General features: G+C 39.4%; 1 protein-coding gene and 1 long non-coding RNA gene across 3 annotated transcripts in view; one reads left to right on the plus strand and one right to left on the minus strand.

Moving 5' to 3' along the window:
- On the plus strand, positions 1–875 carry LOC134201540 (uncharacterized). Its single transcript, XR_009976886.1, has 2 exons — positions 1–157; positions 540–875. It is a non-coding gene; the product is annotated as an uncharacterized LOC134201540 (long non-coding RNA).
- A 343-nt stretch (positions 876–1,218) lies between these two features.
- The window catches only part of LOC101736650 (uncharacterized), a 260,266-nt gene continuing 235,325 nt past the window's right edge, over positions 1,219–26,159 (minus strand). The window contains exons 6-15 of one of the 2 annotated variants that reach the window (XM_038020818.2): positions 17,941–18,198; positions 15,813–16,050; positions 14,292–14,432; positions 11,626–11,831; positions 9,443–9,618; positions 7,932–8,201; positions 6,900–7,107; positions 5,681–5,826; positions 5,086–5,208; positions 1,219–4,577 (exon numbers count right to left, since the gene is read on the minus strand). In XM_038020818.2, coding sequence (XP_037876746.1) covers positions 3,837–4,577; positions 5,086–5,208; positions 5,681–5,826; positions 6,900–7,107; positions 7,932–8,201; positions 9,443–9,618; positions 11,626–11,831; positions 14,292–14,432; positions 15,813–16,050; positions 17,941–18,198 — 2,507 coding nt within the window. In that variant the 3' untranslated portion in view covers positions 1,219–3,836. The remainder of the gene's footprint in view (positions 4,578–5,085; positions 5,209–5,680; positions 5,827–6,899; positions 7,108–7,931; positions 8,202–9,442; positions 9,619–11,625; positions 11,832–14,291; positions 14,433–15,812; positions 16,051–17,940; positions 18,199–26,159) is intronic. The other variant, XM_038020819.2, reaches the window with a different exon arrangement.

Consider the following 26,159-nt stretch of genomic DNA (forward strand, 5'->3'; position numbering starts at 1 on the left):
GACTAAATTCAGCTGTGGTAAAAGCACGAAGGAATTATCATGTTCACGATGCTTAGAATTTTATTGTGGTGTAACTTACTCTTTGGGAATAATGTATCGAATTACAATTTGGATACGAAAGGAGAGTTTTTTTCAAAGATAAATTAAATTCATTTAGGTATATTAATTTCAATAATTTCATTTCCATTCCATTCCATTTGATTTTCATTCCATTCTATTCGTCATAGTTTTTAAATTAACATACAATTTTACTTTCCGATCGATTTTTTTTAGCAGTTTAAGCAGTAGACCTTCGGCCCATCCTAATCCTTTTTCATCTTTTTCTTTTATCTTTCATAGGTTTTTGGATTTATCGAGATCGAGTATCTTTTTAATTTGCCAAAACTGAATTCAGTCAGCTTAATATGTAGGTAATTTAAAATTCATTTAGCGTACATTTTTTGTTTTCGTACAAAAATGTAATAACGCTTTCGTTAAAACAAGAATTATCTTTCGCTACTAAAATAGAATTAAAACTAAAATTTAACGTACAATTACAGATACATGGTGCTCTGGAAAAGCTCCCGAGAAACAATACTATACTGAATGTATTATGTTAATGTTGCATAATATTTAAAAAAAGTTAGGATTTTTTGAACTAACTTTTATTTAATTTTTTGTTAACGTACTGTTAACATTTAAATTTAGCCAATATTTCTGCGGTTTGTAAAATTGCTCTAACATGTCATAGTGTGTTATAAGAGATTGCTGTACATGCCTGTAACTGGCTTACATACCAGTACTTAATTTTATACATGTTAATTTTGAGCTTGAATGATTTCTGTGTATTGCTGTTGGTGTGTCTAAATAAATAAATAAATAAACTATAAACTTCAGTATTATACTTTTTATTAATATAGAAACTAGATGTTGCTCCGATTGAAATTATCGGGAGCGGTTCCAGTACACCATAGATGCGAATTTATTCCTAAACAACATTACTAGTCAGCAGTATATGGACACATTTACAGCATTCTATGTTGACGACGACTATAAAGGTTTCCGATATATAGATGTACATACCTTACCGTGAAAAGATATATATTCTCTGTATATTCTCTGGAGCCTTTAGATCATGACCGATTTACGTGCATGTACATAAAATATAAAATATATAAAATTATGAGTAGCAACGTCTTCTATTTGATGAATACGTAAATTAAAATGTTATTTTTCCTCTTCCGTTTCTAGTTTAAGCTCCTATATGTATTACCCTATAAATAGTGTTTCGACCCTATGGTTTACCGGCAGAGATTGCCGTAAGGCGTTAAGTTCGCTCTTTACACCCTTTTTTGGAACAAATTTTAAATAAATAATTCAAAAACCTTAGTATCATATTATATTACTAGCGACCTGCCCTCGCTTCGCTTCGGAAACTTTACATTTTATTATTGATAGTTGAGTCCTGCGATGCTACCCGTGGTTATTGTCGTACCGCGGGTGACGCCGCGGGGCGAAGCTAGTCTAAAAGAAGTAGCTTAAGTTACTCCTTATATCATCAGCTACCTGTCAGTGAAAGTCCCGTCAAAATCGGTCCAGCCGTTCCAGAGATTAGCCGGAACAAACAGACAGACAGACAGACAAAAATTGTAAAAATGTTATTTGGGTTTGTACCGTATATATATTTATATGCATGTAGTACAAAGCGGCTATTTCAATATTAAAAACAGACGCACCAATTTTATTAATATGTATAGGTGTATAGATATATTGTTGTTAGGTGAAGAGATGACGTCTGGTTCAGTACGTGGACCAGTCTAACGAAAATATTTAGCTATTTATTTAAACTATAGTAGATTACTGACAAACGATGCGTGTTATTAGTGGGCCTCATTCTTTTCCAAATGACAGTTAATTATTTAAAAAAACTAAATTAAAATCTTACGTAGGGGTACGAAAGGGGTAGTTCGGGGAATCTTATCTGTTCTTATGAGGGGATTGATAACCAATATCGCTTTTATCTTATTAACGAATGGCTACTAAGTATATTAAGGGATGTTTTTTTGACTATAAGCACTGTGCAATTCGTATATAATTAAAAAAAGGGTTTATCTGTTTATATGTGTGTCAATGTGCATAAATAATCATAAAAATATAAACATATTCACATTTCTCATTAGCATAGGTTAATTCACCTACTTAAATCAAATTTATTTGTAAACATATTCAACTTGATATATTACTTTGATTGATGGGAGATATTTTGATGGATGGGATTATTAGTTTGCCTTCGATTTCAATGATAATGAATCCAAAGGATAATTATTAGTTGTTTTGTCGTCGCCAACACACTAAGTACTTAGACGGAGCGTCATACAATCACATTACTACACTTCGAACATTGGAACACAAGAATCTATGTCTACATCAAATTAAAGCTTTCCACTTTACCATTTTTAATACATTACATTTTGTTAATATTTATTGTGTAACGTCCTCAGAAATATCTAGGTGTCTATCATAAGTTTTGAAGCACAGGAGCAAAACTTTACAACGGTAAGGTAATTGTTTGACTTCTGATTCTGCTTTGTAAACAAAAATAATAAGGTATAATCGGAGACTAATCATCCACAGCCCTTGCCCTAAACACGTCATTACGGATGCTCCCGATCCATTAACGGTGCTTTTAGGTACCTCAAGCACCGGTCACCGTCCACGCCGAACCCGTCGCTTGCGACGAAGGGTTCGACGAGTAAATTAACCCATGGACACAGCCCAATGAGTTCCTCTCCGGATCTTCTCAGTGGGTCGCGTTTCCGATCCGGTGGTAGATTCTGCGAAGCACTTCTCTTCCTAGGGCCACTGTTAGTTACACTCCGGTTTGAGCCCCGTGAGCTCACCTACACGTCAAGGAGAAGCTGAAACAGCCATCTGCCGCCAAATCTGGGTTTCTCTCTACTATCGGTACCAGAAACTGCTATACGATGTTTAGAGGTATAAATATATACACATACGTGTATATATGCCTATATAGATATATTATGTCTATATGTCTCTGTAGATATCCCAGACGTAGTCTGGAAAAGCTTTTCATTCTTGGTTAAGTGGACGGGAAACCAGCCAAGGGCAGGGCAAATAGTACAGTTGGAGGCTGCATCCAACAGGTGGTCCACCTCGCAGCAGATCGATATTCATGGAAATACTTGCATACGTGCGGTCGCGACCTTCAGTAATGAGGGAAGGACGAACAAAAAGATATTAAGCACCGAGGCACCGGTAAATTTAGAAATAGAAGAAAATTTAATCTGATTTATTCATATATTTGCACGGAACACCTTTCCACTGATATTTTTTAACCGATGTAAGCTTATGAAAATTGTTAGGGTTTAAAACAATCTTGATCCAGTGTAAAGTTTTGCTAAGTGTTCCATCCTAATGGTGCATTCACATTTAATAACAGCTACTTACATCGATCTAAACGAAATGCGCGTTAAAACTACATTCGAACTAGCCGAATAACTACACTTAAATTTGTCTAAAGTAAATTATTTTTCGGCGCTCAGCTATAAAATTCAATAAAGAATATAATGATTCAAGTGACAAGTTTGATTACAAAACAGTTATATTGGATAGAGGTGCTCACAAAAACCGGTTTGATGAATAATTTAGAGCCGAGGTAAAATCGATTACGCTAAATACGCTACCGGAGACAACAAACGAAATATTAACAGTGTAAAAGGCGTAATACACTTATTTACAAAACCCAGCCTTTAAGATCAATCTACAAGCACCAGTCCTAAATCGAAAATAAAAACGAAATACATCACTATGATATGTTTAGTTAAACGTCTCAGTCTTCATACTACTACTATAGTTAGTTCTAAGCTAACGGATTTTATAATCCCACAAGAAGAGGACGCGATTTTTTCAAAACACAATTCATCGACAAGCTTCTCAGGATCTTCGCTACAACATCCAATTTTATAAAACACATCCCTAGAAAAATATTTAAGTATAATCGCACCAGCAAAGGGCTCATTCAAATCATCATATATTGTAATACTCACAGCATTCATGATATGTTTCGTTTCATTAAAACTATTTACGTCTAATACACTTATATAGGTTTTTGTGATATGTTCATTTTGTGCGTTTTCTAAAGCGCGTGCATCGTGCTCTTCGTTCACAACAGATACTACATAAAAATCTATGACGTCATCAAATTTATTTAATGCGTTCATAAAATTAATGAGATTATTAAAAAGAAAAGTATTAATATATGAAACAGCATCTAGTTGACTAGAAGGTCCGTTTGGCTTATTTACCAAAGTCGAGACCCGATTAACGATATTATTGATGAGAGTGAAACCGGATAGGGTTTTAGTAGATTGTTGAATGTGGTATAAAAAGGTTATAACAATGATAATCATGTAGAGGTATTTCATTGGCCGGAGGCTGACAGCCGAGCTGGGGGGAGCGGGGTACACGACATCCACTTCGGCGATCTTGAAAATCGAGAGCAAGAGATGAGACGAGATGTCTTCGTGTTGCGAATTTATACGAGACTTGACAATCTTTAGAACGTCGATGCATTGTTCCTGTAAACGAAATGGCATATTTAGCCCAGTTCTATTAGAATATTACTTAAATGATAATTGTAGTTTTTTGAATCGAGAGTTGAGTGAGGCATGTTTGGGTTTGACATTAATTATTAGGTCTACCAATACTTTTTTTATTGCTTAGATGGGTGGACGAGCTCACAGCCCACCTGATGTTAAGTGGTTACTGGAGCTCATAGACATCTACAACGTAAATGCGTCACCCACCTTGAGATATAAGTTGTAAGGTCTCAGTATAGTTATAACGGCTGTCCCACCCTTCAAACCGAAACGCATTACTGCTTCACGGCAGAAATAGGCAAGGCGGTGGTACCTACCCGTCCGGACTTACAAGAGGTCCTACCACTAGTAAAGTACAGTTTACTGTAAATGAAAAGCTACTCTTTATGTTTGCCTAAGATGAATACGTGTATGGCATTCGAATTTACGTTCAGCTCAAGTTTCCGTCAACCTTAAGTTTTGATCAGTTTAAATTATCTGAATTTACCTTTTCTTTATCAAGCAATGGCTCCCCAGCTTCTCTCAGCACCTCCTGCTCCTTCGGAGGAATGCTCGCTGATATTATGACGTTTTCATTGCTGATGTTGTACAAAGTCAACGTGCAGTTTGTCTGAAATTGTCAGTGTCTTTTTTAATGCGTTTTAAGTTGTTACCGAACTCTATAAATATCACAATCTGAACGCCAACTTGAAACTCCAGATTGAAGTCTCTATCTGGAGTCAAGCTGTTGCCTTTCTGAAATACTATTTTTATTGGTCTTTCTGACATTAATATTTATTCCATAATATTTACATTTATCTCATCGAAACGTAATCCTAATTGAAGATAGTAGATTAATTACTGAAATATTTTAGTAATGAAGATTTCAGAAGAGAAAGAGGTAGACCTAAGAAAAAAATGGATGGATTGCGTGAAAGATGATATGTGTAATAGGGGAGTGAGTGAAGAAATGGTTTATGATAGAGGAGTGTGGAAGGAGAAAACATGTTGCGCCGACCCCGAATGACTGGGAGAAAGGCAGGAGAATGATGATGATGTAATTAAGATTTCAGAATCTTGAATTGTTTATAGGAAGTCCTTACCTTCTCGTCATGGATTGTGTAAAGATATTGCTGAAGTAGTCTAACAGCATCTTCTGCTCCGAGACCTGTGTGCGGCCGCAGGAGTGCTTCGTCTACAGCACTAAACCCTAATAGAAGATAAACTCCTTCTGGAAGTTTATATTCACCTGAAAACAAAACATACTTTTGCAAATAGCTTATAATATATGTTTTCGATTATTTGTTTTCATCACCATCAACAAAAAAATTATTGAACAAAATCCCTAATAATCTTTCATGAATAGCGATAATCATAGTATATTATGTATACATAAAGAGATGGGGCTGGACGGAAAAAGAAAGCTGTGAATGCGGATGCCCAGAGCAAACTGTACGCCACATTGTCATGGAATGCCCACTAACGAGATTCGCAGGCCAAGTGGAAGATCTCAAAAATGTAACAAAAGAAGCTATCGATTATCTCATAAACTGTAAATTTAAATTATAATCACGCAGGGTAAACGAATGCCATACGATAAATAAAATAAATAATCTAGTCTTGTATAAAAATTCGTTATAAGATATATAAAAATGAATTGCTGTTCGTTAATCTCGCTAAAACTCGAGAACGGCTGGACCGATTTGGCTAATTTTGGTCTTGAATTATTTTTGGAAGTCTAGAGAAGGTTTAAAAGGTAGATAAATATGAAAATGCTCAGAAATAAATAAAAATAACAATTTTGTTTTTCCATTTATGTGTCCCCCGTCGGACGGATTCCTTTTGTTTGTTTTAAATTTATTTTATACAAAAGTTTAGGTCTTTTATTTATCGAGTGAGGCACTACGAAGTCTGCTAGGTCAGCTAGTTCATTATAAGATAAAAATATCTCTGTTCAATTAGTCAATCTTGCATTGGTTGTATTTTTCTATGCACTTGACATACAAAATTAAAAAAGCATTGGCAATATAGCCAGTGTCTATAATCTCGATCGAACGCACGTATCAGACCTTCTAGTTGCAATGGAGATCCATGAAATATCCATACTACAACAACAAGTGCTTATGGTGTTTCTGTTTGGTTTATTTGTATGTTTTGAAGTAAATTTAGTATATCAATGTTTTTACTGTAAGGCTAGTACTATATTCCCATTTATTTTTTGAGAACGATCTCTTTACGGCTTGTTTGTAATGAAGACACATTGATGACCAACCAAATCCTAAGTGATATCTTGTATAAAGCCCTTAAAGTTTTTAATCTCACCTGGGTTAGGTCGCATACAAATAAAGGACCCAGAGTAACAATAGCATCTCCCCCTATAGGCTTGGTACGCCGGAGCCGCATGGGAATAGTGGGCTAGCCGGGACGAGCAAGGCGCCCGCGGTACGCAAGCCACTTTGCAGGACACTTGGAGTGTCGTCTCACAGACGCACAGGTCCGTGCACTCTGCGAGTTCTGCTGATCGATACAACTGAAATAGTTTAGAAAATTTGTTAGAACAAGACCGGCTGTGTCAAAAAATATAATAATCGAATCAAACTTATTTGGAATTAGTTTTCAAATTAAAGTGTTTTTATTTTTATTTAAGTACAAGGCTCTTGCTGAATTTTGGAATTGGAATTCGGAATGCAATTTGGCCACTGCGAACGAAAGTTAAGGCTTTGATCTATTTCAATTTGGCTAAATTTAAAATTGAAACAACTCTAAATTACTGAGGACTAATCAAATATCAGCTTACTACCATTCTACGTGGAGTATAATTTTAAACCCACCAAATTCTTTCATTGACATAGTTTTTAGGGTATTTTTAAATTTTTCATTGAACTTTTAAAGCTAAATCCAAAGTGTCTCAGGGGATTTTGTTGTAATAAATTACTGCTTTACTAATAATACCTGCTTAAACATTTCCCCTCTATTTTATTGGTTAAAGTTAGTGTTTTGATACCTGGAGATTCTTTACATCACACTTTACAGATTTACATTACACACCTTACACAACTTAAAATTCGGTCATTTTAATTTGTTACTATGAATATTTTTTCATATGGCTTATGATGTAATTTTGTTTCTATAAAGTTGCCATTGGTTCCAATTTGGTGAATAAAGCCATTACAACGTGAACACTGCCCTTTACCATGGATCTCAGGCTTAATTGCACTGTCTATCCCACCTATAAACCAGGCTTTTATGAGACTTGGACTTTTCTGGTTATGGAAACTAATAATTAGCACTAGTAAGCCTTAACCTTAGTATCCATAAACGCTAATAACGTGTTTTAATCAATCTCGAACTTACGCGTCTCGTTTCCCCCATTTTAATATACTGCGCTTCGTCATCACTCTCCGGTTTCTTCACAATGCAGTATTTGGTTGGCTCTAAAGTGGTTGTGGGCTTCGGCGTGGTCGTGGTTGTTGTAGTGGTCGTGGTCGTACTGGTTGTGGTCGTTGTGGTGGTTGTCGGCTCCGTGGTTGTCTCCACAACCGGTTCGGATATTTGCGCCACTTCGTTCGGACCTACGGTTTGTTCGGACATCGTTGTGATCGGGCTCGGGACTTCGTGGGATTCCTGGAAGTTGTTAATTTCGATTGTTAGTACCATAATAATGGATCTCACAAATTTAGACTTATCGGATAATAGCTAAATAATAAATGAATTTGTCTATACTAATATATAAATCTACAGTGGTTTTTACGGATGTTCCGTTATGGATACTGAACCATGCATCCGATTGACTTGAAACTTGCTATCCATGTAGAAAATACATGTACATAATGGGTAGGCTAATATTACTCTAATAATAATGACAATACCCTAATAATAATGACAATAAATAATAATGTTAATTTTAAATGCCCAGCGAAGCGGGCGAGTACGGCTAGTTATTACAATAAATCTTCTATTACTTCATTTCGCGTTTCACCAGAAATATTTAGAATAAGTTTGCTTTCATATTAGTCGTGATGCCATTTTTAATTTTTAGAGTAAGTAGTTTTTTTATTTTTTTTTTATTGCTTAGATGGGTGGACGAGCTCACAGCCCACCTGGTGTTAAGTGGTTACTGGAGCCCATAGACATCTACAACGTAAATGCGCCACCCACCTTGAGATATAAGGTCTAAGGGTCTCAGTATAGTTACAACGGCTGCCCCACCCTTCAAACCGAAACGCATTACTGCTTCACGGCCGAAATAGGCAGGGCGGTGGTACCCACCCGCGCGGACCCACAAGAGGTCCTGCCACCAGTAATAAATTAATCCCAAATTGACATAACTTATTTGCGGTATAACAATTTATTTGTAGATACGAGATGGATGAGAAAGTAGTTTTATTTTCTATCAATATCCCGTTAAAAAGGTACATTTTCGTTGATGTAGTCAAGTCTCAGTTTATTTCTATATTTATTATGCACAAAATCACAGAACATTAAATCTAAAAGTCCCACAGCGCTGAATCCTCGTTGTGACGGTGAGTGAGCGAGTGACGTGAGATTGCTTAATAGAATTATGCATTATGTCTTTTCTATTTCACAGCCAATTCAATAATTCAACTTTAAACTAAAACTAATTAAATAAGAATTGAATATACTGAACCGAAACGGCTTTTTTAAAATAAATGAATAAGTGTTCCACATTCAACAGTTCAAGATCTCCTGTGTTGTCTCTCCTGTATGTAGAAAACACACGTATGAGATAAGAATAGATCTCGGACGCTTAAATATCTTTGAAAGAAATGCTGACTGACGGAGAATCTGACTGGGAAATGAAAATTAGGTGATAACTAAAAAAATTAAATTATTGGTAAACATACCTCAATATGCTCAATCTGGGATGAGCCGTGAGTGGTGTGGCGGTGTTGGTTAGTGGTGGTGCGGTGGTAGATCGGAGACTCGGGAGGCACTGTGATGTACCGGATGCCGTTATCATAGGGAGTGGTGGTCAGGATCGAGCCATATGTCTTGATGTGATAGTCACTTTGGGACTCAACTGGAATGATAGTATTTATATATTTCAATATATAATTCAATAGCTATTTTAGTTGTTTTTATTGTATTATTTTGACGAGTGGGCTACCTCACCATTACCCATGGTGTGCATTGGTAAGCGGATCCCACAGACATCACCAAAGTGAATATTGATCCTCACCTTGAGACATCAGACCGAGCCCTCACTAGTATAGTAATTATAGTTGCTCCATCATTCCGACCAGAATATGTGAATGCATTGATTGCAAACAGACTGGACTGCCCCTATATAAGACACTGTTGTAATAAGCATCTGTCACTCATTAAGCTAACACAGTGACTCGTATGGTGGCGGTTACTCAGTTAACATTATTTCATTATTTATTGTATTAGTTCTTTTATTAATTTAAATTTTTTATTAGTAGTTGACAATTTTAATTTTAATAATTTTGATTTGGTTTCATTTTTGTTTGTTTTTGTTTTTAGTCATTCTGATAAATTGTAATTTTAATTTTATTGTATATTGATTTAGATATTATGTAATTGTATGTGAAATTTTATGGGCTTAAGTTGCCTGAAATAAACTCATTTCATTTCATTTCATTGTGGCAAAAAAAGTTGTATGTTGGTTTTGGAGAAGCGCAAATAATTGAAAAGTATCCTGCTACGACGGTTCAGTTAAGCGATGAGTATTGCTGGATAGACTAAGAAGAAGACAAAAGGGACATTTTCAGCCGAGTAGATCTGCAGACCCAATGTTGGTATTTAGATTTGTTAAACGCAAATTTATCTTGACAATATCTATAACGGGATTCAAGTTCTTGATGTATTTCTTATACTCCATGATAGTTACCGCTATAGGCTATTTTTAAATAGGATTCTCTTACTGGAACTGCAAATGCAGTTGAGATTTAGGTCTCATGTATCAAGGCGATTGGGAATTTTTATGTTAGATGATCTGGCCTTAATTTACCATTTGCTCTACCTCCATTGATAAAACTATACACAATAAATAAAATTTTACACGAAAATTCCATGTAATTCCAATATATTTTAAGATTTAGCATTGGGTAGCAAAACATCAATTGCAAACGCGACACGTGTAACGGCATACGCGCTGCTAAACTTTCTCGATGTTCATAGAACTTTTCTGATTGGAACCGAAAAACCTTGAGAATTGAATAAATGGAAATGTAACATCAGAATATACTGTGTTACACTGTCACAGATGGGCATAACGATGATAAAACATAATGGTCTTCTGCCACACGACCAATTTTAAAAGTGCAGCATACTTGATGTTCACAAATTAGCTAATTTGGACGTATGAACTTTTCAAGACGCAGGAGAGTAGGTTGAGATGGTATGGTCACGTAAAACAGAAAGCCCCCTGACTCGGAAATTTGGCACTATTCCTCGATCTCCCCGGCCGGAGACCTAAAGGTAGACCCAAGACAAGGTGGAAGGATGTAATTCTCAAGGACAAAAAGAAATGCAATGTTGCTGACGAGGATGTCGAAGACAGAGCGAAGTGGAGGAGTAAAGCAAGGAAAGTTGACCCCACCACCATGTAGGATAGCTGGGAAGAAAGAGAAATAGAGATAGAGAGAGAGAGAGAGAAATTTTCGAATGTAAAAGAGACCAATTCATTTTCAACTTGAAATAGGACCTGTATACCGCACCTCTTAGATTTTCGTCGATATCATGAATGGCTACTGAATTATTCACCAGAAAACAAGCAGTGGCATTCCCTAAGTTATAGCAATGATACTGCGATCGTTAATCTGTAAACGCTTACTGGTACCAGAGCGTATTATAAACCTATCTTCGTTCACGTTGAAAAAATATTGTTAGTTAACAGTTACCTTTAGACAACTGGAAATTTCTTGTTTTTTTGGTAGAGTAGCTGATAGTATAGTATAGAGATTTTTAGTGTCCAGAGGTCGGCGAATAGTTTCAACTCGGTAAGTCGCATGTAGGAATTTAAAGGTAATAAAAAGGAAGACTATTAGTTCTTTGATTGTCTTACCGACACAAGGGTTCAGCCATAGAAGACGTTGCCAGCCCAAGCAATCGTATAGCTGGGCGAAGTCAGTGCCGCGGCAAGCGCAAGCCGCACGTAGCTGGGTGCCGAGCACGGCGACCACAGCGGCGCGGCAGGCTGCAGGAGATCCAGCACACCCTTGGGTGACAGCGTCCACAGCGCACCATTGTTCGTAGTTTTCCAAGCGGATTCTAGAAAGAAAATCGTTGTCAGTTTTTATGTTCTATATCTGATTTAATGGTGGTATGGCGTCTTGTGAGCTGCATTGGATGTTTTCTTTTGTTTTTTAGACGGGTGAACGACCTCGTTGCCTACTGGTGCTAAGTGAATACTGGAGCCCATTGACATTAACGTAACGTAAATGCTGTCACTCACTTCTAAATATGAGTTAGGGCAGAAATATCCAGGTAATGATGAACCAACCCGTGGGGGTTCACAACACAACCGTACCACCAGTAATTACGCAAGTTAATATTTTTGCGGATTTGATTTTTTTATTACGCGATATTATTCCTTCACCAGTCGTCGTCGTGGAAGTAGTACCACCATTCCTGCTACAAAGCAGTAATACGCTCTTCTTATCTGTTCTGTTCTGTTTCGCTACGAATGATAGGCAGCCTGGATATAATACATGTGTGACTATGAACTCTTGTCTGAAGGTGATGGCGAGATTCGGGTCTTAATTTGTATGGACTTCGGTAAAACAGAAGGCCGTGAGCTCTTCTGATTATCTAAGTCAATTTATTGTTTTATGTGATACAGGGGCTTGGCATAGCTGACGTCCATGAGTGACCCTGTCACTAGGAGTAGTGACCCCGGTTACCGTACTCGTCGAACTCGGCAAAGAGTTCGACGTGCAACCTAACCTAAAACATTGCTGAGTTTCAGCGGGTCGCGAATCCGATCCGGTAGTAGATTCATTCGCAAAGCAACTGCTCTTGAGTTGTCAGGTTTCCTTTAGAGGCGATCGGGTAGCTTTTAGCAAATCCCACCCCTCCTGGCTGAGCCCTTGATCTCCTGGTAAAACCGGAAAGGCCTCCGGGCCATCAGTAATCTCTCAAATATAAAAAAAGAGTGACCGTGTTTATTGCTTAGGGAGGCAATAATTTTTTTAAAATAAAAATCGAACTTTTTAAGCAAAAATATGAAATTAGATTCTGTATAAATTTTAGACCTAAACTAGGCGATTCGTTTATTCTAGTTTATACTGTTGGTTTAGATGACACACTTGTTGACCTAGATACAAGAGATGGCCGATTAAACCACACACACGATCGCCACTTGTTCACACAGCCACAGCTATTTCATTATATTAGTTTGTAACACCTTTGTTGTATGTTCATTTATTTGATATCGATTTTAAATACACAGCAGAACGACAAGACAAATAGACGGCAGAACATTCAAATGTCGAAGATAAAACACCTTAGTCATCCGTGACCAAGTAAACAATAAACTACTCTTTTTTTTTTATTGCTTAGAAGGATGGACGAGCTCACAGCCCACCTGGTGTTGAGTGGTTACTGGAGCCCATAGACATCTACAACGTAAATGCGCCACCCACCTCGAGATCTAAGCTCTAAGGTCTCAGTATAGTTTGTAACTACCCCACCCTTCGAACCGAAACGCATTACTGCTTCACGGCGGAAATAGGCGGGGTGGTGGTGGTACCTACCCGTGCGGACTCACAACGCGGTAAATAATCTAATGAGAATTTAAAAAAAAAACAAGTGGGATTTATCCGTAAAAGTACTTTTAATTAACGGGATAAGTACTATGAAAAACGTTATATACTTTAAAAAGGATAGGTCCGGTTTTTATGTATTTTTTATTTATTTTAATTGCCTTTGTAGATAATCGAGCCCTGCTGATCATCAAGTGGACCGTATTATTGTGGCATAGCCTTCTAGTTTTCATCGTCACGAAAGATTACAATCTCTGTTGTTTTTAGTTGTGTGAATTGTTTTAGGGTTAAGATTTGGATTATCCAAGTAACTTCTTTTATAATGGATAAAATGTTAATTCTATATCCCAAAAAAAAAAACGTTGTCTTAGTTAAAGTTTGTCTTAAAAAAAGAGTATTAGTTTTTTTGTTTGGAACGAAGTTTCTTATGGGACGATGCGGTACCCTAACCGAGAAAAAACGTCCGTAACGTAAGATTTTTATTATTAATGCAGTATACGACTTAAGTTTGTAATAACGTACAAAAAATAACGTATTTTTTATCATTAATTGACCACGATCTCAGAGCGTTCGTTAGCGCAATACACTAACTCTTATGCAAACAACCGTGAATGAAGTGTACCACAATATGTTCGCCCGTTACCGAATGACCGTGGGTTGTTGCGAAACCTCCAGTTTTATTTTCTTTATACTTTAAATAGAACTTAAAGTTAATCTATACTAATATTATAAAGAGGAAAGATTTGTTTGTAAAAATTATTTTTCCATTAGAAGCCGACATTGTTCCTGATGAACATAGGCTACTTTTTTTTTATTTTATTTTTTTATTTATTTTTTTTGGTTTCATGTGTGTTTTAATATTTCCGAAGCGAAGCGAGGGCGGGTCGCTAGTATTTTTATAATAAGGAACTTTGTTCCTATCCGGTGTTCCACGACACCACACATCTTTTTCTATTACGTTACTGACCTGCACTCGGGTTCTTCACGGCAAGCATGAGCCAAGGTGTGGCAAGCTGGAAGAGGGGATCCTATAGGAGGCCGCTGAGCACAAGAAGGATGTAGACGCTCCTGAGCATTCATGCAGGAGTCTTCACGGTTGTCGGTTTTTCTAGAAGAAAATACACGTATTATAAGGGTAACAAAATTTGCCACAAATGAATGCTAAGGTATTCATGAAAGAAGTTACATTTTCATTGTCGTCTGTTAAATAGTAAATAAAGTTTATTGTTTCAATATCTTTGCTGCAGTTACGGCCTAAAACCAGGCGCGCGTTTAAAGACTTAAGTCTAAAGCTGATACTCACTCACACATAGATACATCTTCTCTCCCATATAGGTCCGCAACAGAACTATAATAACATATGATACAAAAAAAACAATAACATCCAATTTGGAAACTGCCATTACAAAACAAATATAATCCATTGTGTTATCTCATTTTCGCGCGAGCTTTTGTCAAATATTCTTGTGACATGAGTGGGGTGAAAATAGAACCAAATTCCTGTAATATCATTACACAAAGTAGGTAGGGAGAATTGTTTTAAACTCTCCATCTGTTAAGTCTTTAACGGATAATGGAGCGCCGAACAAATGTGTCAATTCTCTCGGAGCAAAACATCAAGACCCGTCTGTCTATCTACGATCTGTATGCAGCGTCTTCTGAAGTACTTCGGACACGTGGCCCGACGAAATCCTGACAACTTGGAAAAATTAATAGTAGTAGGTCACGTGGAAGGAAAGAGAAGTCGACGAAGATTGCCAACCAGGTGGACGGACATTGTCAAGGAGGCCACAAACACCAGCGTCCCGAGCGCCATTAAGCAGGCCGAATGCAGGCAGCATTGGAGGAAGCTGGTGCAAAAACTGGACCAAGGTGGTCACGACCCTCAGCAATGAGGAAGCGACAAAGAAGAAGGTGTACTGGTCTATTAATGTGTATAATGAAACGTTCTCTGTTGGCGACAGAAGCTAAATACTTAACAATACCAGGCCCTGTTTACAAGAAATTTTTTTATCAGCAAGACTAAGTACCAGAGTTCGATACATAGGTGAGTAGCAATTAACCGTTTCTAATATCATCAGAGTCTTTCACTCTGTCTGTCTGTCCGCCAGATAAAGTATATATATATGCTATATGGTCTCTTTTTAACATTATAACTATAAACGACACCATAACTTGGTTTCTTTAAAACTTTCCATAAGATTGTCAGTGGTCTATTTTCTTCTGAAGAAATTTCGCATTCCAATAATGATTTAAGGCCTGTATTGTGACCAAAGTGACATTTAGAATGAGTTTCATATGTTCAAAATTACATTAACGTATATATGTACAAATTGTGCATTAAAATGTGTCATGCCATAGAAAAAACGAAGTTCCTTCTTACAATATATATGGCCACATATGCCCATAGATAGACCTTATGGAACAGTCCGAAATAATTCTTCCCAATTCTCGTATGTATTGAATATGAAATATAAAAATTACTTACTTGCACAAACAAAAGGCAATTTCCGTATTCCAATGGACGCCTGGTTTCCTATAGAAAGATCTTAGTGCGGTCATGCAACCCTCTCGGTCGCAATCCGTTGAGTGACACTTCTGCAATACTGGGGTAAGTGACGTCACACACACGCTGTCCTTGATGCAAGCGTCCAGGGCCACATGGCAAGTAGACTGTAGTGCCGCTTTCTCATCACCTGATTTACCGTTCTCTTTGCCAATTCTCTCTGTTGATTTTTTTTATATCTTTAATGTATTATGCAGTGCATTTGTGTAAAATGTGTAGGGTATTTGTGATTGTTATAGCGGTGTTTGGTTTTATGGATTTTTAAGCTATTGCACAGCTTTTATCGCGGGCCTTGAGCGCGGTTTGAGAGCGGAATCATGAAATTCCGTAACAAAAAAAACCTTGCACCCCTCACTCCGCCTACCATATAGCTCGCGTTCAATACATTCACACGTTGCGCTTGTGTAGTGTTTGTGAATAAGCGCGTGGCGTGACGTCACACTGCATGCGCATCATGAAAAGTCCGCCCATCTCTCTCACGCGCGGTCTAGCTTATGAGTGTGAAGGGGACAATTAAGGTTTTGCTTTTATTAATGTTTAATATAGCGTGGTCTTATTTTATTATTGTTTCAATATTAAATTATCATTGTCTAATTATAATTGCATAAGTTGATAAAAAATGCTATGCAATAGCTTTACCGAGGCAGTTCCCGAGTGCCACACGTTTTTTTTTATCGTTATAATTGTGTGTTTTTTCAGTACCGATACTGGCATTTGTTGAGCTGAATAGAAAATAACAAAATATTTCTATTAAGCCGTCAAACTAGATGAATATACTGTAAATCGAATCAAAACGTTTGAGAATTTATTTGTCCACATTTTTTATTTATTTTATTTACCAAGATATATCATCATAGTGTGCTCTGTGCCAAAATGTATTTTAACGATCTATTTGTAGAATACATAATCATTCTGGAATCCGCAATTATTACTATTTTATTTATAAACGCTTCAAAATCATCTGTTTAAAACTGAAACTTTAAACAAACAAAATCATAGAGTAATAATAAATAATACTTGACAATACTTAAAAATAATAAATTCGAATAAGGTGTGTTTGATATTCATATTGCTTTGAATCATGCTCAAATTTATTAATACGATATTAAATACGATACTTAAAAATGTGAATGACACTATACGTCGTGTGATCAGAAATATAATATAGATGAATACAATGAATGTCAGTGACAATGGTCAGTTTGTATTACAAGCAAGTACATAGTATATTTAGTATGAACGTTTCATGCGCAATTTTTACTGTAAAATGAATGAATTCATTTGGTAATAAATTCGAGCCATACAAAATTTAATAGTTGTTCCAGAAAAAAATGGTTTCTTTCATATTTCTATCAAATCTTGTATGGTTTTATTTTTATAAGAATGTTAGCAATTTGGACGATAAGTAGTGTGTATGTGTGTATTATTTTTTAAATTTAAATAACTGAATCTCTTTTTTCAATCAACATCTACGGAACCCAATGTTTAACGAATTATTTTATTAGCTTTGCGAAGGATTCATTTGCGGGAAATTTCAACTAGAGATCTATTATTGTAACGTAAAACACGATAACCGCTATCTGGAGAAGAACTAACATCAACGGGTTCTAAAGCTTTATCAAAAACCCTGATACTACGCAAAGCCTCTGTTTTCGTATTTAAAGTATCTAAAAGTAACTATGAAACTGTGAAATAACTAGTCTATAGTGCTCGAATACAGGGAGTAAATAATAAAAGGGTAGATTAATAGAGCACTTGAAAATAATTACAAATGGGGCTAGTGCTGAAATGAACCATGTCATCTTTGTCTTAATGATGATTCGAAACCTTTAGTATCTGTACAGTATTTAAGCTCATAGTGTGTCTTACGATATCTATGGTTAGTTGTACAGTTTGTTTTTAAAGTGTTTGCCTTCCTTCCGTCTATATCGTCAATACTGTCAACCAATATTTCTACTTTATCAGTGTCAACGCGGTTGTTACTACCCATTTTAATTGTTTCTTCTTTATTTTCGGAAATATTAGTTGACTTAGGAATAGCTATACGTACGGTTCTCGTCAATGTATCCAGCTCCGTAGACCGTCTTGGTTGCGTACAACGGGTCTTCACTTCCCCCCGGTTCGTGGTTCCATCGATGGTAATGATGCCCGTGAGGATTGTAGTGAGGGCTTGCGTAACGATGGATGTGAGTCATAATTTTGTCCGGAGCGATCAGGTTGCCATCGTTTGTTATAGACATACCGCCGATCCACGAGGTCACGCCAGTGCTGTTTCGATTCGTGGTCCGTCCATCCGACATCAGCTTTACTGGAATTGCATCCATGGAATCGCTTAGCTCTGGGAAGCTCGGGGACCGAGTTATGGCGCGACAGGACTCGAAAAGTGAGGCTCTCGCGCCCCTCGATCAGGCAACTGACATCGATTACGAAACAGACCCTACCCAGAGCAGACAACAACAATAATCTCGACAACAACAAAAAAAAACACGACATTTACATGACACAATGTAAGTCATGATTCAAAGATATTGAACCTTTCAAACAAAAATTGCAAAGCCTCCGAATTTCAGGCCCACCCGAACTATTTTCACAAAGCCAAATCTATGCCGCGCAGTAACCATAGAGATCGTAGGAAAGTAGGAAAAGCTTAGAAACATGCAGACGTGCAACGCGGGCCTCAAAGTAGATGTATCAGCGTTTTGCATATAAAGAAAATACATAGGAAATGCAGAAGAAGATAAATTAGCAATGATCTAAAAAGCATGCGTGAATAAAGTAGGAGCGAATGTTTTTATTTCAATTAAAATTCGTATAGATTGTACCTGGCACATAACGGTGTTACTTATTTTCTACATACTACAAATAGAACTATAATTATAAGATAACCTACTTGTAGATTTTTAAACATAGTAAAATACAGAGTATCGTATTGTTGTTGTTTATCATAAAAATCATCCTTATTGTATGTAGTATAGGTAATACCATCACGCTCCTACCTTACGAAGCAAAGAGCGAAGTGCGCAGTGCCAGATGCGACGGAATCCGACAAAGAAACACAGAGAGAGAAGATGAAGAGAGGGTGCGGCGGCGGCTCACCGTGGCGGGGTCGAGAGGGACGCGGGGAGAGGAGGGCAGCACGCAGGAGGCTCGCGGCGGCGGCGCGCGTCATCAGCCGGGTGCCGTTCTCGGTGAGGAGGAGGATGGTTCCGTCCGGCGCAGCATAGCGCGTGAGGGGCGGAGCGCGCACCGCCGGCCGTCTCGGGGCCTCGAACAACGCTCGAACTGCCGGCGGGCAATCACCCCACGTCGCCGCTGCCCCACAACCACGTTACCAACAGCCACGAACGCCCACCATTGCCGCACTGTGAATACCCTCAAAGGACCAAAAAGGACATCCTTTGAGAGTACTCCACGTAAAGACAAGTTCGCTAGGATCGTGTGTGCCGCCCCCTAATCGTAAAGATCATCATCGAAGGCTGAAAGTGTCGGAAGCTAAGAGTTGAGGTAACTGCGGGCATGTACGGTGTGTGAGGTCAGGAGTTCGCTAAAAAAAGCTCAGTGTCCAGTGAAACATAAAGGATCAGCCTTGTGTGGTAAAGTTGTGATCTAAGTTTTTCCTAAGGCCTATGCATCTAGTGTCCAAACAAAATAGGCAAGTTTAACTCAAAAGGAAAGTAAAACACAACGAAATAAAAACGAATAACAACTAGTACGTTGACGGCTATTACTAGCGAGTCTAATACATAATCCTTGTAAGCGTTTGATAGTGTTCATGATTTTGTTTTATTTTGTCAAAGGGGTTATGAAATTATTAAAAAATTCCTCGACGAACGTTCAAAAAATAATGTTTTCAAGAAATTAATTTAAGGTGTATTGAAAGGTGGCTCTCAGTCGCAATGTTTGTCTAACACATATTTGTTAGTGTAGCACAAGTCACGCGTGTACCTATGCGTTGCCATAAAACACTTAAAGCTATAATTACTAAATTATTCAGTACAGTATCATCGCTGGTTCTGAGTGGAAATCCATTATGCCGTAGCGTTTGAACTGTTAAAAACACTTTGTCGCACATTCATTATTCACGGGAAGCAATACAGGAAAATACAGGAAAACGAAATATATCAGGAAGTCTGAAAAGCAAACGTGGAGCCTCCCTTGAAGCGTTTCGTTTTCAGATTACCTTTCCTCGAGCACAACAAGGCCTGTTTGAAAGGTAGGTATTTTTCGACAAACGTCTCGAAGCGACGTCGGATATTTTGCCCCCGTCTCGGCAAGTCGGAGAAAGTAATTTGAGCAGTTGTATGTGTTCCCACGCAGGGAAAGCGAGCCGGCCGGGGTGACCGTGTTAAATTTTAAAATTAGGACAAACAACAAGACCGAAGACCCTTTTCATCCTTTGTAAACCGATGAGAAATAATCGGCTCAGAGGTTTTAACCAAGGTTTCGGTGAGAATAACAACAACTTATTCATTACGTTTAATGTGTTTGTCGGTATGTACTTTTACGTTGATTATGATGAGATGCGAGGAAAGAGTTTTTCGTACAAGGACAGCGGAACAGATGGCTGCTCCTGTAGTCTCTCCAGGGGAACAATGAGATGACGAGGTTGACCTCACATGTCGAGTCGATTTTTCCTTGGCCACAAAGAAAAAAAACAAAAAGTGTATACACTACTAATACCAGTTTTGGGCAGATATATCTCCATCAAACAATTTACAGGCAAATGCATCCCTTTGATTCCAAAAAACAATTTCTATAATTTTGGGTGTTAAAATTGTATTTTTAATCGCTGTAGCATCTTTTAAGTACTTTAAGCTCTTTGTATTCTGATTAATGAATATTACCAAAGTTTTCATGATAAAATATTATACAATACAAGAATTTCAAATTCTCTTGGTAATATTTTCCATTCGATTCATTTTGATCCAGAAATGTTTACGGCATGAAAAGCTCAATTAAAATCGGTTAAGCTTGGGGGTTGGTCTGGACAAACAAGCATTCGTTGTGTAGTCCAAAAATAATCATAGCTTGTTATGAAAGATAATTATTTTATTTTATTGTAGTATAAATAAAGAAATGTTCATGCGACAATAAAATAAAATAATGAGTAAAAATGTTTAAAAAATTTTTTAAAACAGATTTTTTTACTGGAGCCCATAGACATTTACAACGTCAATGCGCCACCCACCATGAGATATAAGTTCTAAGGTCTCAAGTATAGTTACAACGGCTGCCCCACCCTTCAATCCGAAACGCATTACTGCTTCACGGCAGAAATAGGCAGAGTGGTGGTACCTACCCGTACGGACTCACAAAAAGTCCTACCATCAGTAAAAACAATAAACAAACATATAGAACAATATTCAAATATCAACGAATTGTACGTTAGTCATCCGTGACCAGGAAAACTGTAAAGGGTTTGCGACGTCAGAAATTACTAAATTTTAAAAAAGCCAACATAGCTTTTGGTTTTGAAAGAAAAAAAAAAGCAAACCAGAACCGGTTCGTGTCGTATTATAATATTCTAGAAAATCTAATTCAATTAAAAATTTCAGTGTTTTACACTATAAAAATAAATAATAATAGAAATATGGATACCGCAAAGGAGTATCTGTCAGAGTCAATATCTGAGGTTGAAAATGCAAAAATTATTTGTAACCATTTACATGAAATTACGTAGATATTCGAGGGATACGAATTGTTTTTGTTTAAATATTGAATAAAAAAAAATGAATTGCTGCTCGTTAGTCTCGCTAAAACTCGAGAACGGCTAGACCGATTTGGCTAATTTTGGTCTTGAATTATTTGTGGAAGTCCAGACAAGGTTTAAAAGGTAGATTTAAATATGAAAATGCTCTGAATTAAATAAAAATAACAATTTTGTTTTTCCTTTGATGTGTCCCCCGTCGGACGGATTCCTTTTGTTTGTTTTAAGTTTATTTTATACAAAAGTTTAGGTCTTTTATTTATCGATTGAGGCACTAGAAGTCTGCCGGGTCAGCCAGTATTGAATAAAATTTTCACGTACATTCGGAACTGTTTATTGTATCCATTATTCGGGCATTAGAATAATTATTTCTTTTATTATAATTAAGCCTCCTAAACATGGTCACCGTGCTATGCCTAAATTATGGCTATCAGGAATTATTTTTAACAAAAGTTATATAATCTCAAAATTGCAGTTAAATTTTTCATAATTTAAAATGATTTCATTAAGACATTTACAGTTTTAATACCACAGAATAATGTCTAGTAATTCGGATTTGCATAAAAAAAACTTGCATTTACGATTTAATTTTAATTTTTTTTTTTTTATTGCTTAGATGCTTGGGCGAGCTCACAGCCCACCTGGTGCTAAGTGGTTACCGGAGCCCATAGACATCCACAACGTAAATGCGCCACCCACCTTGAGATATAAGTTCTAAGGTCTCAGTATAGTTATAACGGCTGCCCCACCCTTCGAACCGAAACGCATTACTGCTTCACGGCGGAAATAGGCGGGGTGGTGGTACCCACACGTGCGGACTCCCAAGAGGTCCTACCACCAGTGAATATTAATTACTATGAAGACTTTTTTTTATTGCCCTTGTAGGCAGACGAGCATACGGCCCACCTGATGGTGAGTGGTTACCGTCGCCCGTGGACTTCAGCAATGCCAGGGGCAGAGCCAGGCCGCTGCCTACCGTTAAAACGACTATTATTTTTTATTTTTATTTTCTCTGAATGCGTTTGAAAATGGATCTTAGTAAATCTTCATTTGTGCTTTTTTATATATTTAATTCGGGTAAGATCGCCTATATAACATGCTTAATTTTTAAGTATTATTTTCGACTTTTAAAAGCAACAGTTTCGTCAAAATCTGTTATATAGTTTTTATATGATATCCGAACAAAACAAAAAAACAATTAATTCACCTATGTTTGCGTGATTGTGTAACAACCGATCGGAATATGGTTATAGATTTAATGATTTCTAGTTCAATATGCCCAAAAAGGTTTTGATGGTTAAAATAAGTTACATATACTTAAAGTTAATCGGCACCTGAGACTCCAAAGTTGAAAAAAAAACCTTAAATTTCTCCACTTCAAAACCGTGAACTTTTCGAACTTTTACTCGACAATATGACTCGATTGAGACGACCTTCAATGATTCCGTAAACGGTTCGATGTATTCGAAAATATACATTGGTCTCACATTACACAATCGCATACGACTTCATTACTGGTGGTAGGACCTCTTGTGAGTCCGCACGGGTAGGTACCACCACCCTGCCTATTTCTGCCGTGAAGCAGTAATGCGTTTCGGTTTGAAGGGTGGGGCAGCCGTTGTAACTATACTTGAGACCTTAGAACTTATATCCCAAGGTGGGTGGCACATTTACGTCGTAGATGTCTATGAGCTCCAGTAACCACTTAACACCAGGTGGGCTGTGAGCTCGTCCAACCATCGAAGCAATAAAAAAAAACGACAATCTCCTATATACCAAACGGTATGGTTCAATTCTATTAACACAATCACGAATCTAATATGCTCCTTCTAACGCAATAAGACGTTGACTGCCTGGTGTAGGTATAGAATAATACCACCCTATCTTTTCCCTTGGATGTAGTAAACGTGATTAAGGGATTCACCGGAGAACGGAGAGTAATGTTATCTGAGTATTATACTAGCGTATTATGATCATCAACCGGCATTAGCTGGTGGTAGAATATATTTTGAGTTCACACGGGTAGATACCACTATCCTGTCGCGAAGTAAACAGTGTTTCTATTTCCAACCGTGGAATAGTCATGTCATTCAGTTGAGACTTCGAATTCCAGTCTCAAGATAATCTAGAGACTTCAAAATCCCTGACCTACCTGATTTAAAGGGAGCAAATGTTATACAAACTTCTTATTTTCTCGCCATCATGATGAGAAAGGGATGCTTTACGTTTGTAAATTCAGAACGAGATTACAAATTTAAAGTAGAAGCTAGCAGTCATTCTTTGACGCTGAAATCAGAATAAGAATCCACCTATCTTACTACGGGCTGGGCGCCCGGCGGATACTGCTGCCGGGTACCGTCCCATCGTGCTGCTGGATGAGGTGGGCAAGCTGCTGGAACGCATTCTGGCAGCCCGCATCATCCAGCATCTGGTCAGGGTGGGACCCGATCTGTCGGCGGAGCAATATGGCTTCCGAGAGGGCCGCTCAACGGTAGACGCGATCCTTCGCGTGCGGGCCCTCTCGGATGAGGCCGTTTCCGGGGGTGGGGTGGCTTTGGCGGTGTCACTCGATATCGCCAATGCGTTCAACACCCTGCCCTGGTCCGTGATAGGGGGGGCGCTGGAACGACACGGAGTGCCCCCCTACCTTCGCCGGCTGGTGGGTTCCTACTTGGAAGACAGATCGGTCACGTGTACCGGACACGGTGGGATCGTGCACCGGTTCCCGGTCGTGCGCGGTGTTCCACAGGGGTCGGTGCTCGGCCCTCTTTTGTGGAATATCGGGTATGACTGGGTGCTGAGGGGTGCCCTCCTCCCGGGCCTGAGCGTAATCTGTTACGCAGACGACACGTTGGTCGTGGCCCGGGGGGGGAGTTTTGCTGAGTCTGCCCGTCTTGCTACGGCTGGGGTGGCGCATGTCGTCGGCAAAATCAGGAGATTGGGCCTCGACGTGGCGCTCAGTAAATCCGAGGCCATGTGGTTCCACAGGCCCCGGAGAGTGCCACCTGTCGATGCCCATATCGTGGTTGGAGGCGTCCGTATCGAGGTCGGGGTGCAGTTGAAGTACCTCGGCCTCATTCTAGACAGTCGTTGGACCTTCCGTGCTCACTTTCAGAATCTGGTCCCTCGTTTGTTGGGGGTGGCCGGCGCGTTAAGCCGGCTCCTTCCCAATGTTGGGGGGCCTGACCAGGTGACGCGCCGTCTCTATACAGGGGTGGTGCGATCAATGGCCCTATACGGGGCGCCCGTGTGGGGCCAGTCCCTGGCCGTGGGGGTAGCGAAGCTGCTGCAACGGCCGCAACGCACCATCGCGGTCAGGGTCATCCGTGGTTATCGCACCATCTCTTTCGAGGCGGCGTGTGTACTGGCTGGGACGCCGCCTTGGGTCCTGGAGGCGGAGGCCCTCGCTGCTGACTATCAGTGGCGGGCTGACCTTCGTGTACGGGGCGTGGCGCGTCCCAGCCCCAGTGTGGTCAGAGCGCGGAGGGCCCAATCTCGGCGGTCCGTACTGGAGTCATGGTCTAGACGGCTGGCCGATCCTTCGGCTGGTCGTAGGACCGTCGAGGCGATTCGCCCGGTTCTTGTGAACTGGGTGAATCGTGACAGAGGACGCCTCACTTTCCGGCTCACGCAGGTGCTCACTGGGCATGGTTGCTTCGGTGAGTTCCTGCACCGGATCGGAGCCGAGCCGACGGCAGAGTGCCACCATTGTGGTTGCGACTTGGACACGGCGGAGCACACGCTCGTCGCCTGCCCCGCATGGGAGGGGTGGCGCCGTGTCCTCGTCGCAAAAATAGGAAACGACTTGTCGTTGCCGAGTGTTGTGGCATCGATGCTCGGTGACGACGAGTCGTGGAAGGTGATGCTCGACTTCTGCGAGTGCACCATCTCGCAGAAGGAGGCGGCGGGGCGCGTGAGAGACGCACAGGCCCGCCGCCGTCGAGCGGGGGCCAGAGAGGCGGATATCGCCCAAGCCCTGGCCCTCTAAGTGTTTCGGGTCCCCTCACATGTCGGCCTGGGGACCGGCGAAGGGGGCCTAAGAAGACGGCGTGCAAGCTGCTCTGCACGCGTTTTATGCATGAGCATCCGGGTGATGGAAGGCCGGCTATCCTCAACCCACGCTGGTTCTGACCCAGCGGGGTATTCCGTAGGATAGACCATTCTAACCGGCGCCATCTAGGCGGGCTTCGGATAGCCTGCCGACCGAGAGGGCTGGTGGTCGTGGCGCCGACGACCGCCAGTCCGGCGTCCCGAGGGGGAGGGTGATGGGAGAGATGTGCTCCGCACTAAACGCTTCACTTTCCCCCCTTTGCCTTTTCATGAGTTTTGTCTCATGCGAGGTTTGGACGTTGGTTGTTGAGAGACAGGAGGTTTTAGTCGGTTCGACTCCGACATGCCCCGCCCTTCATCCCCAGTGAAGGGCGGCAGTCCGAAAAAAAAAAAAAAAAAACGGGCTAGAATTCGACAGGGTACCTACTAAACGCAATTATGCATTGTCCGAATATACTCCAATCCTTTCTATGTGCTTGTTCTTGATGGTAGGACTGTTGCACGCCTGTTCT

The sequence above is a fragment of the Bombyx mori genome, chromosome 27 (assembly GCF_030269925.1).
Source record: "Bombyx mori chromosome 27, ASM3026992v2".
NCBI classification, from domain to species: domain Eukaryota; kingdom Metazoa; phylum Arthropoda; class Insecta; order Lepidoptera; family Bombycidae; genus Bombyx; species Bombyx mori.